Raw genomic sequence first — 13243 nt, forward strand, 5'->3', positions numbered from 1 at the left:
TTGCGAACTTAATCCGCCGTAACTTGCTGGCAAACTTTAAATTAAAAAATCCGCTTCTGTTATGACACTCTAGAGGTATTGACTGATTAGTTTTTGACAAGATCACAGTGTGCTGTCTCCTGCTCGTTCTGCAAACTCTGCCACAAAATCATGTTTTTCCCAATTTGGCACTCACGAGGCAATAACATCGCCGTTAAAGGCAATCGACCAAATAAAAGATGACATTCACAATCTTTAATCATTTCTTTATGTCTCTGTAAAATTTGAGCTTAATCGCACCCATAACAGCTGAGAAATAAGCGTTTTAACAGATGCAGGTCAAGCAAATTTCCCTTCATGACCTTAATGGACAGTGGCTGTAAGGGATGCATCCTATGCTGCACATAGTGCCTCTCAAGTCAAGTCATTATTATTATTATTTTTTTTCTTAACAATTAAGATTTAAACATTTTTCTATATCATAGATTATAATAACATTTTTATGTGACTTATATACATGTATATTTTTATTGTATTTATATTTAGTATTAGTGTAGCTTTTAGTTTTTAGCCGTGTCCCCTAATTAGTATGGTATTATTTTCCAGGCTACAAGGTTTTGACACTTAAATAAAGTTTAATAATAATAATACTTTATTCAAACACACACAAATTGTATCTGAAAAGGAGGACCACGAGGTTATCCCTATATAGGTCCCCTAACTAAAATTACAATCTAAAATTTAAAAATTTCTATTGCGTAAATAATGAGCAATTTAAAATTTAAAAATTTAAAATATCTATTAAGTAAATAATTAACAACCTAAAATCTTATCTTATCTTATCTTTTTTTAGTAAGTTTCACAGTGTGGCCCTTCGTATTTAATGGACTTTCTAAGGAAGCTTTTGGTAGTACCAAGCAGTATTGCGCCTTGAATGACGAATTAGGAAGGAATGAGCTAGACAAAGACGGATAATCTGGCCCAGGATACAACAAATTGTGAGACACTGTTATATCAATGGCTATAATACCCCCCCCCCCCCCCCCTTCCTCCGAACCCCCCCTCACACACACACACACACACCCGCTTTCACATGATCACCAAAAGTAAACGTGGTGCAAATCTGAGAATTATTTGGCTAGTTTTCGTCTTTCATCTGCAGCAGATGCATTTGAACAAGACTTTATTGCTTTTTTACCTCAAACAAAGAGATGATACACTCTGCAGGTGAGTTAACATTTTTGATCCATAAATTCTCGGTTATTTCGTCGTTTTTATCACACTACTTCGGTACCGTGAAGAAGCAACATGAAGTGGCTGTACTTCCTTGTCCTGTGTGGAATGGCGCTCGCCGAAAATCCTGACGGTAAGTTCTCTATCACTAGTTAAAATAGCTCAGGGTGTTGCACTTTGAGTGTAAGTTTAACTTATAAATGTCTATGTATGCAGTTCTTGCCCCTTCCTCAGTGGTTCTGGCCTACCCCTGTGCTATTTCGTTTGCAAAATATTACGCGATGTCGTGAGATTTTTCCCCCGATTCCCCCCATTTAGCATTGGGAATCGCGTATTCGCCCTTTCTTTCCTCGCCTCCCATCCGTAGAGTTCACGCCTCTTTCCTGACGTACCCTCCCTAATGGGATGTTTAATTATTACACTAACGATTGGCGATGAAGAGCGTTGGATTTTCATTCTCAAAATCAGTAGAAACAGTCGGTGGATAAATTGAAAAAAAGAAAAAACAGTGCAAATTTTTGTGTTTCGCTCCAGAGAATGAGGGTATTGATGACCCAGATCTGTATGAAGGCGACATGCTCCTAACAGCTGAACAGCGCATGGCAGCCGATATGGGACTGGATGTCGACAATCCACTTGGAAGAGGTGCAACTAAAGACCGACAGTGGCCTGGCGGTGTGATGCCGTATGTTATTGACTCTAGCCTCAGTACGTATACAGCAGTAGCTTAAATTCGCTATTTATTAACATATATAAGTGAAATCGCCAGGTTGTTAATAAACATATTCGGAGCTTATTAAAAACGCATTTTGCAATGACTTGAATACTGTAAGAGCAATAGATCTACTGAAGGTAGATCAAATTCAAGTTTTACCACTAACCAAAGCAGGTTATTAAGCCCTAAACTTATTTACTCATTAGCAATCAACATCTAAGGTATATCGTGTTATTTTGTGAACATGTTCGAAGGTATAAGAGTGAATTCGTGTAACCCGTTTTTTATATGTTAATGAGTCGTATAATATTCTAATGTTTGTGTACAATAAAAAAAAAAATCCACGAGTGGTCAGAAGACCTCAAAGAAATCACTTTAATAGTTATACAGAAAATAAGTATAAACAGGAAGTGTCTTTTTTTCAGTACTTCAAGAACATGTTCAACCTAAATTGAAAAATTAGCGGTCTGGTTCAAAATACGCAGGATTTAGTCATTTTACGTTGTTGTTTTTCAGAAGATGGTAAATAAATTTGCCAAGGAGTAATAGAACACATGCACAGCTATTTTCCTGCTCATTAAACCGTTTGTTTGCTAAACAAAAGTTGTTTGTCATCGTGATTTGCTAAAGCTCCCCATTGGATTGCGCGCGCAGAATTGCGTTACAGTCAAGTTTAATTTGTTTTTCTTTACGCAATGTAGAATATAAATTCAATTCAAGGCATGATAATTTTTAAGCTCCGTTATCTGTTTTGGTTTTTACATATTGTTAAATCCTTGAATTTTAACCTGACTTCCGCATGCAAATACTTAAGATTTGTCTGCAATTTTCTGTTTTCTTGTACAGCTCATTAAAATATTACACGGCCCATTAGCATATAAAAAACGGGTTACACGAATTCACTCTATAGAGTGTTTAAGACGGAATCCTCCAGGACTTTGAGTATTAATTGGACAAAATATGTACCAACATTATTTACGTCTTATTGCAAACTTATGTTTTAGGCTGTTTCAAATATCTCATCAAAAGCAATCATTTCTAACAACACCAAACATCGAAAACAAATTTAGAAGTTCCACTGAGTTTAAAGACGATTTTACAAAATAGCTACATGTGAGATTTTACCTATAGTTACATGGTTTTTGCAGAATTTGAAATTTATTTTCTCAGGCTCTGATAAGAAATTGTTGTCGGTGTTATCACGGATAATGTATTACATTTTTAGCTTTTTAATCCGCTCCTGTAAAAAACACATTATTACCGAAACCAGAAGCAGAATAATTTCAAATGATCTGGGGAATATAGTGGTAACTCCTCACACCATGAGAAGTTCGATGACGCATGGGGGTGAAAGCCACACAGAAGCCCTTGGGCAGATGAGACCACTAGTCCACCCAAAGAAGCTAGGTAACAGGTTAAAATAATATTACTCGACTTCCTGTTGGATTCCGTCCTAAATTTTGCAGCTGGAAACAGAGAGAGGGGAAACTGGGTGTTGATACAATGATGATCAAAGTTTATAAGATTATAATTATAGAGATCTGATGATCACCTTGTTACTCGAGTAACTGTCCGTACAGTCTTTATTTTTAAATTGGTATTCCGCTCTGCATGTATTTGTGAAACCACTTACATTTTTCTTTAATTTGTTAAAGTTTATAGAGATGTATGAGATCGAAACAAATTATCTCACCTGTTTTTTTTTTTTTTTCATTTCGTAAAAGCTCGTAGTTCTAAGGCTATGAATGCAATCAGAGGGGGAATGGCAGAATGGACCAGTAAAACTTGTATCCGTTTCAAGGAAAGGACAAATGAAGCAGCATATGCATACTTTAAAATAGGCTCAGGGTAAGTATACCATACATCTAGTGAGACTTAAATTTGTAAACATGAGCGTCGTCAACATGCATGCCGATATGTGTTCCCTTGTATGTAAATAGTATGTAACCAACCTATACCAGTGAAAACGTTAAGTAATTATTGCTATTTTGAGTAATGGAAACTGTTGATCTAAAGTATTTTAGTTAAAGATGAATGCAAAGCATATATAGGAAAAAGAATAAAAATAATCTTGAAGTGGTGAAATGCCCTACTTGAAGACAGTCTTAAAGTTAAATCCATGAAAGCGCAATTGTACATGCCCAATTATTTTAAAAACAAGGCTGCAACGCTTTGAGTTTCGTTAGAACAGGTTTTGATGTTTCAAAAATCATCATTAGCCATAATAAATATATGCTTATGATTCACAGTGCGATTGGTATTAAATATTGTGATGCTTCCTGTTTCACAATGAATGGTCATACTCAGAAACTTAAAAAAGAGAGTTTTTACATTGAACGTTGGAAAGTCATTAACAAACAAGTTGAGCATGTTGGTCTATGGTTGCACTTCTAAATTTAACTATTGAGGCTTATTGAGTGCTATTGTTCTTTTTTGTGTTTTTATAATTTAACGAATATTAAAATTTTTAAAGGAACATTGTATAGGCCGTTATGAAACACCAAACATTCTGTAAATCTTGACTAGATATTCATTATGGCTGCTAACGATGTTTGAAACATCGAAACATGTTCCAAAAGGTAAAAAGAAACGAAAACTTTAAGCTACAGTGTTATGATGAGTTTGTTGTCTATTCTCAGATGTTCGTCATACGTGGGAAGAACTGGCAGCAGACAAGATATCAATCTTGCATCAGGATGTTGGTACAACGGAATTGTTGCCCATGAAATTGGTAAGTGTAGGCTGATTGTTTAGACTGCGCAACCTCATTGACTGAGTACTAACTCAGTTTATTCTTCAGGTCACGCTTTGGGCTTCTACCACGAACAGTCTCGTCCTGACAGGGACACCTACGTCACAATCAAATGGGAAAACATTATCGAGAGTAAGTAAGATGAGCGCATTGTATTTATTAAGCACACGCAATGAGGTTTATTTAAAGTATTCATGTAAGATGTACATTGGGGCCTTCCCTGGATACGATTTTCTAAACACGACTTAAAAGGCGCCAAAACTCCTCTGCTCTTAAAGTCTATGGACGTATTTTAGAGTCGTTTCTTCCCCGTGGAGTAAGAAAAAACGCACGTTAGCTGGTGCCTAAAACGAAGGATATATATTTAGACACCGGTGACAAAACCTACACGAGATAGCTAGGGAGGGGGACAGGTTCTGTCAGCTGGTTATGTTGTAATTTTGAAGCATGTTCGTGGTTAGATTTTGCATAATTAATGAGGCGAAAAGTGATGTTGAACATTAGACAACACTGACTAAATTCCTTTACAGGGAACAAGTTCAATTTCAACAAGTATGGCCGAGAAACCATTGACTCTCTTAAGACTCCATATGATTACGGCAGTGTGATGCATTATGGAAGCAAAGCTTTCAGCAAGAATCGACAACCTACAATCGTTGCTAAGAAGTCTGGGGTACGTTGCCATTGTTCGATTTGATAGATAAAAATAGTTTCTCAAAATTATGCTGCCCTCCATTAAAATTATGCTACTTGGCTTTTAAGCATAATAAACACAGAACGGGTCGAATAATGACAAAACAAGGAACAAACCCTTATCTATTGACTCCTGAGAGATTGAAGCTCTCTGTGCGACATTGTCAGCTGCTGAACTATTTGAACTGGAACTTACTGGAAGTGCTCGACGACGAGGAGGCCATCGTAGATCTTTGAGCTCAGTCGGCTCACTACCAAGCCATACGCACGGGGCCTGAGACCAAGATACATCACGCCGACCACAGGCAGTCCAGAGCCCACAGTTAACAAAAGTTTTAGAAATAGAATAAGTAAAAAGAAGTATATTCAAAACGAAATAACGTTACTTTTTCATCTCATGAAAGTCAAAATAGCCAGATTATTCTAGCAATGCTTAATTTAGATAAAAGCTAAAAATTATACTCGGTTTGCTAAATTGTGCCAACAATTATACCAGCAAAATCGACAAAAGCCTACACGTGTTTTCAGTATTTTCCAGAAATTGTCCGCGTCACGTAAGTGATATTAATCGTAATTTAATAAAGGAACCTGCGATTACTTTTTAAAAACAGAAAGGGTAAAATTAGTCCGTAAAGACAAATAGTGGTATTTGTCAATCTTCGGGAATCTATCGGACAATAATTGCTGTCCTTCCGATAACGTTTGAAAATCCTTGAAAGTCGTCGTGTGGTCTTCGGAACTATCCGGAAGAGCTCGGTCATCTTCGGGAATCTTTCAAAGACTTCTGAACTGTTGAGGTCAAATGTGGAAATTCCAAAGGTTTCTGGGGAATTTTTGGGTAACTTCGGAGTACTTTTGCTATTGGTGAACAAAAATGGAAGCAGCCTTATTAAACCAAATCAGAATTTCGTAAGTTTGTTCTCTGTCTAGGTTATTAGAAATTTCCAAAACAATCCACCATTGACGCCATCAGGACCTACCTTGTTCCTGATTTATGTTAACGACATACCAAATGTCATTACATCTACTATCAAACTGTTCGCTGACGATACAAAGATCTACCGTGAACTCAATCATGTCGATGATACGTTTGAACTACAGTCTGACTTGGACTCTCTAGAAAACTGGACAAAGAGTTGGCAAGTTAAGTTCAATTCTGAGAAATGCGAAGTAATGAGAATAACGCATAAGCAGGACAAAAGTACACATCCTTATTACCTGTCAAATACAGAATTAAAATTTGTCGACTCATATAAAGATTTAGGTGTTAACATGTCGAGGGATTTATCCTGGTCGAATCACGTGGACGTAATTGTGAACAAAGCTAACAAAGTGCTTGGCTTATTATAGCGTACAGTTGGGAATAAGAACAAAGAAATTTTTTTCCATGCTTTACAAGTCATTGGTGATACCGATCCTAGAATACGCATGTCCTGTATGGTCACCGCACCTAGTTAAAGATATACTAGTGGTAACCACAGGTTAGAAAGTGCGGGCCGACCACTAGAAAAGGTACTGGTACGAGAATGCGTATTTTAGATGGCAGTGTGAAAATAAAATAAATGGACAAAAGACAATATCCCGAGTAACGCGTCACGTAAGGAATGATGTTTTTATCGTTTTGGGAAGGTAATCGAGCACGCGGTGTGAATTGAGATGTGATTTTTCAGTCGGTAACTCGCTATGTTTGCTCGCCTTTATTAACGTGGCGCGATATGATAATCACGCTTAATTGCCGCTAACCGGCCGCGAACCAGTAGAGTTTTTTTTGTTGGATTGACAGTTTAGTGAACTGAGTCGAGCACGCGGGTGAATGAGATTGACCCGCGACCGCATATGTCAGTGTATCATTCTCGAGAATAACCGTTGTTGGAATCCGCGCCGTGTTAGCGTAACAACAGAGCAATCGCAAAAGCAACACCCGAAACAAGTCTGCAAATTGTAATTTTGCAACTCCGTAGAAGCCTAGATCATGTGACAATCGTTTGGAGAACAGATTTCTCTTCCGGTGACGACAAACTGTCGTGATGACACATTTTTCGCATTCCGATCGTTCTTAGTGGAAGAACAATTTTCAACTTCCGTTTTCTGTTCGCTTTTTATTAACGTGGCGCGCACGCGTAAAACGCAATCCGCTGGTCACTGTCAAGATTAGGGTTGCGGGCCTCTCTTGGGCCCGCAACTAGCTATTGAAAAAGTATAACAAAGAGCATCAAGAATTGCTCTTGGGCAAAAACCTTGTGAGATGCCTTACGAAGAACGATGCAAACTACTAAACTGAAACTCACTTCAGCATCGACGAGAGTACGTGTCCTTAGTAGAATGTTATAAAACAGTGTTCGGATTAAATGGTCTAGAATTTAACGATTATTTCGAGCGTTGTAGAAGCAAAAGCACCAGAGCTAACCATCCGTTTAAGATCCAAACGAAATCAGCAAGAAGTAACGCATTCAAGTATTCCTTCTTTGTTAGAATTATTAAGGAATGGAATAATTTGCCAAACCATTTGTTCGGACACGACATTAATGTAAACATTTTTAAATCAAACCTTAAAAAGTGCATGAACATTCATTAATTTTATGCCACAGTACCAGATATTATATATATTTTGGATTTTTAATTTTAGATTGTTAATTATTTACGTTATAGTTTTTCAAATTTTACATTTTTTATATTGTTAATTATTTACTCAGTAGATATTTTAAATTCTTAAATTTTAAATTGTTAATTATTTACGTAATAGAAATTTTAAATTTTTAAATTTTAGATTATAATTTTAGTTAGGGGACCTAAATAGGGATAACCTCATGGTCCTCCTTTTCAGATACATTTGTGTGTGTTTGAATTAAGTATTATTATTATGACAAAGATGAAGAAATTTTAGTGACTACGTATTACCTGCAATTCCATATCTCCGTACCTGCATGTGATTGTATAGATGACTTTGCGGTAACTCGATCTTCACGCTAAATAGGTGACATACGAAATGATATTTTGAGACGGTGGAAAGACACAAGATACTAAAAAAAGAGAGAATTAAGGAAAAAATTTTCATGTCCAAATCAAATTATATTTCTGTACAGTGCTAGGTGAGCGGCTTGTTTCAAATATTTATTTTACTTTTCCAGGTCACACTTGGCCAGCGAGAGCGCATCAGTACTATTGACGCACAGCAGATGAACCTCCTGTACAAGAGACAGTGTGAGGGAGGTGGTGGAGGAGGAGGAGGTAAATCATAACTTCTGGTTAAAAACAACCACATATGAACGCAATAGCTGTTATTGCACTTCTCAGCGGTTTCACACACAAACAAGGCGAAAGGTGTTCACTGATGTGATGACCCGTTCGCCTGTGCAGTCTTAACAAAATAATATATTATCGCAGGCTCAACTGCAATAACAAATACTTCCCAATAGTATAGAGGCCAGCACGACACAACTACGTGTTATTAAAAAATAGAAAAGGATACATAATCACCCTGTGCAATTCGTTTATACTATTTACCACTCTTGTTTTGAACACAGCAAGTTACTAGGTTAGGCTTTTGATCCAATCATAAACAGACAGTTACATCGCTTACATAAACGTTAAATACCTCAGCAGCTTTGGATGGGACATAAACCTCATATCACTTAAATCCTTATCATAATTATAATTCCTTAAGCGCCATCACTTACTAAACTTTAATTCGTTGTGTACAGTATATCAATACATTGAATGACAAACCGGGTGACAAACACCCCTTAAACATTAGACTACGAGCAGTCCCTATTTTTTCGCAGAGTCCGTCGAGCTTGAAGCGAATTTTTTTTTCGAAGAGTCCGTCGAGCTTGAAGCGAAAAAAATTATGCGCCGGGGGAGGAGACGGTCGCTTCTCGCCTAGGCCCCGCCTCCTCCCCCGGCGCGTAATTGTTTTCGCTTCAAGCTCGACGGACTCTTCGAAAAAAATTTTTGCTTCAAACTCAACGGACTCTGCGAAAAAATAGGGGCATGCTGGTAGTATACTTAAACATTTGATCACACTTTTTTCGATTGGGTGGAAATGTAGCCTACAGGTTCTCTAAGTAACTTTGTTGTCTAAAGGCAGCTTTCCTCCAAGCAGATGATTGAGAATAGCCCACGTTCGATTGAACAAAATTCAAACATGTCACCGAGGCTTTCTGCCAAACTTCTATATTTTGTTTTGTTTTTTTGTATCAAGTTTCTTCTGGGAATTAACAGACAAAGGAATATTCTAAAGTTTGCATTTTTAGTCAGAAAGCCTCGCAGTCCAGTTTAGAATTTAAGCACTGTCCTAGGATTGACTGAAGCGTCGTTTAATAGCAATATACCCTTACTGTCTGGAGCAACTGACACAGGCTGTAAAAAACATCAAGCTGTCAGTATAAAGGGAAACATGTGCCGACTTTAAATTGATGCGGGAGGGGTGAGGGGTTATCAGTTTATCGAAGCAGCTTGGGATGGGACATAAAACTTAGACCGAAAGCAAAATAGACTAATGAACGCATAAACAGCCCGTTTTTGGATTGTTCATTTACGGTGAATGTGCTGTTTTGGGTAACTTAATTGATGTTAAGTACTCTGAACACGTCAAGGCTATTGTGTAAAGTGACCATATTCATCAGCCATTGCTGATCATGTCAAAACCAATGGTCACAACATAAAGTGGGATCATTTTGACATTATAGAGTCCTGCAACTCTGAACTTTACTGCAAAATTAAGGGGACTTTAAAAAACCCTTTTTTTTTAATTTTTTTAATTAATAGGAAAAAAATTACGCGATTATTGAAGTGCAAAAAAATTAACGGATGTCCGAACCCGCTTTTGCGAAAACAATAATGAATTGGAAATATTGCTGATGACATATCTTTACGGCCTTTTATATCGTAACAGATTTAAAATAGTGTGCATATTGTTTCCTAGCTGTTATACGCGTTCTGACAGAAACCAGAATTTGAGGGGATTTTTAGGTCCGAATTAACCCTCCACTTAAATAATGTCGCGGTTATTAATATTCACAAAAATTAACGCGACTTTAACGCGAATTTTGAGAATTGTTGTTAATCTCATTGAGCGTTAATTTCCTATAATAAGGTAGATTACTGGCTGAAGATCAATTATTTTCAGTCTAGGCTCCAGACCCCTAAAAGAACACTATAAATAGTTCTCAAAAAACCATTGTAACGACAAGTTACTTGTAAATATATGTTGCTTAGCATACAAAAAGTCAAGTTTAGAAGCAGGTTTGTTTTATATTTTCTGACTCAGATTTGTTTTCGCCCGATGTATTTTAGGAAGCAGCTGTGTCGACAAGGACAGCCGATGCGGTGGATGGAGAAAACATTGCCGTTCTAACGGCTACGTAAAGGCAAACTGCCAGAAGACCTGCGGACGGTGCTGAGCTACTACAGCAATGTTACAGCAGTTATGCTAAGCTCAAGGTAAGTCAGAGCTAAAGGCTGCGTGTAATTATTCGTTTGTTTTGTTTCAACCCCAGATACAGTAAATGTCATTTACTAAAATTATTAGGGCTTTCTAACGGGGGTGGTTATTAGCAAATATTTTGTTTACCTTTTTATTGCAGCCCTAGGATTTTTTTAAGGGACAGCGCGGGAATGGGGTGGATGTAAGCAAATATATTATTCAACTTTTTCTAAAAAAATATTACAATATTTACAACTTTCCCAGTGTCATTGTCCTTATTTTTTAGTTTGATGTGTTAATTTCTAGCTTTTCTTGGTGAATCTAGGGGTTTGCTAATAACCCAATAACCTAGTAACCCTGTGATTTTTATATAGTTTTTTTTATTTTATTTTTTTTTTTTATTTTTTTTTTTTTTTTTTTTTTTTTTTTTTTTTTTTTTTTTTTTTTTTTTTTTTTTTTTTTTTTTTTTTTTTTTTTTTTTTTTTTTTTTTTTTTAATTTTTTTTTTTTTTTTTTTTTTTTTTTTTTTTTTTTTTTTTTTTTTTTTTTTTTTTTTTTTTTTTTTTTCCCCCCTGACCCCCCCTCCGATTTCCCCCTCTTATCGATTATCAAGCAGCCATGCTGGATAGCGTGACAAAACAACTGAAGGGGTGAGGGTCGCTATTCCTTTGGAATTTGTTTGTTGGCATACGGCATGGTTGTCTGGTGATCTTATCGTAACAACGTAGAGGAATTTTTCACAGTCTCTCAATATATCTAGCAATTAAAGAAATTGACAGCATTTTTTTAAAATAGTTGATCGTGATCCTAAAATAATGACTCTTCCGATGACGGCTAATAGTAAATTTTACCCCAGTTTGACAGTTTTCGACTTATGTATAGGTCAGTTAAGAATTGAGTAGTACAAGAAACTCTTACAACATACTGTAGGAAATCAGAGCGAGAAAAGTTCGGAGACAATGAGATTGTCAGGTTATATCGTGCTTCGGTTTAAGTGACTTTTTAAAATCAAAAAGAAGGTAAATGTTTTTACTTCTTCTACATTGAACTTTTTGAAAGAAATTTAAATTTTCTGCTGTCACGAGCGTAATACAAAGAAAATAAAATGGTTCCCCCACGCCGTAAAGATTGGCTCGATTACGTTTTAAAGGATAGTGCCCTCACGCAAGGAAGATAAAATTACGCACGTGCGCTGTGATTACGACCTTAGTGTTGACGATTGTTTACTTTTATTTTTTGCAGGTTATTTGCAGTAGTCTTATGTTAGCTAAAGTAGACTGAAATAGAAAACAACGTAAACAATTAACAAGCAAAATAAAGGCATTATAACCTGTCAGCGTGTCTTCTTTTTTACGTTACCAAAAATAGCGACCAAAATTGTTGTTTCACGTTCTCCTCCGCCAAGGCTCCTTCAGTGGAGGGGAAAGGGCTAAATAACGAAAAATAAATAAAATAGGGAAAGCGCAGTGTCCGAGCCCGAGCTGACTTTGAACGCTTACAACTTTTTCACCCTTTTGCACCCTTTTATTGATTTTGAGTACTTTTCAGTAACTTTGGGCGGTTTTCTGACGTTTTGCAAAAATTTAAATCCAAGATGGCGGCTGTTTTGACATCATGATGTAATTGATGTAATCATCCCACGTGACGAATATTAACCCTTAACATGCTAAAACCGGATTTTTCCGGGATTTGGAGGAATGTACATTTTTTACATGGAAATTTCAACAAAAATTTACTGCAGTGTCAGAAAGTGCATTTCTAGCAAAGTTTAGAGAAATTAAGGACCGAAGAGCCAAGAAAATCAATTAACGGTTTAAAAATGGGATTTTTTGGAGTAATTTCAGCATATTAAGGATTAAAATTATTATTTTTGGACATACTATTTATCCTCTAAGTTTTATTGTGATTGCTTAAATATTCTGGAAGTTACGGAGGGTAGGGGGGAGGGAGGTAACGGAATCCGCCCCCCTGGTCTGAAAAGATCCAAAAAAATGCCCTGTCTGAGTAAGGTTAAGGTGGCTCGACCCAGTATTTTTCTAGCAATAACTACCAACCATGAATCTCTCATACCTGAAGAGCATAAAGGGCAACTCTCGGCTAGAAAACTATATTTCATTAAAAGCTTCCGAATGTTTCCAAAATCATACAGAAAGCAAAAAATTTGACTTCAGAAGCTTTTTTACCGGTTAATTTTAACGTAAAAGTCGCCATGAACGCTTCGATTGTGGTCACGTGATGTGATACGTCACAGGTGTGGAACCACAACAAGTCACGAACATGGCGAACTCAAATTCTTAAGCAGTGTTAGCTCAACTTCTGCTAGCGATTCCACTAATTTTTAGAGAGCTATAGAAAGGGATATGTCAGGGGATGATTTAGAAACTTCTATCGTTTCAACCCTAGCGTTTTAAGCCTGCAGGGAAAAACAGCGAGGCACGAGAAAGAGA

At 36.7% G+C, this 13243-nt stretch overlaps 1 protein-coding gene and 1 long non-coding RNA gene across 2 annotated transcripts; one reads left to right on the forward strand and one right to left on the reverse strand.

Moving 5' to 3' along the window:
* Positions 1–1237: 1237 nt before the first annotated feature.
* Positions 1238–12132, forward strand: LOC144653775 (zinc metalloproteinase nas-15-like). Its single transcript, XM_078513876.1, has 9 exons — positions 1238–1345; positions 1747–1920; positions 3652–3775; positions 4567–4658; positions 4728–4811; positions 5210–5352; positions 8501–8600; positions 10668–10814; positions 12039–12132. The coding sequence occupies exons 1-8, from the start codon at positions 1288–1290 to the stop codon at positions 10772–10774; spliced, it is 882 nt and encodes a 293-aa protein (XP_078370002.1). The 5' UTR covers positions 1238–1287; the 3' UTR covers positions 10775–10814; positions 12039–12132.
* Positions 5569–6462, reverse strand: LOC144653803 (uncharacterized). The gene is made up of 2 exons (XR_013570827.1): positions 6353–6462; positions 5569–6230 (listed from the first exon to the last, which is right to left on the reverse strand). It is a non-coding gene; the product is annotated as an uncharacterized LOC144653803 (long non-coding RNA).
* Positions 12133–13243: the final 1111 nt, after the last annotated feature.

The sequence above is a fragment of the Oculina patagonica genome, chromosome 5 (assembly GCF_052425735.1).
Source record: "Oculina patagonica isolate OP01 chromosome 5, crgOcupat, whole genome shotgun sequence".
NCBI classification, from domain to species: Eukaryota; Metazoa; Cnidaria; class Anthozoa; order Scleractinia; family Oculinidae; genus Oculina; species Oculina patagonica.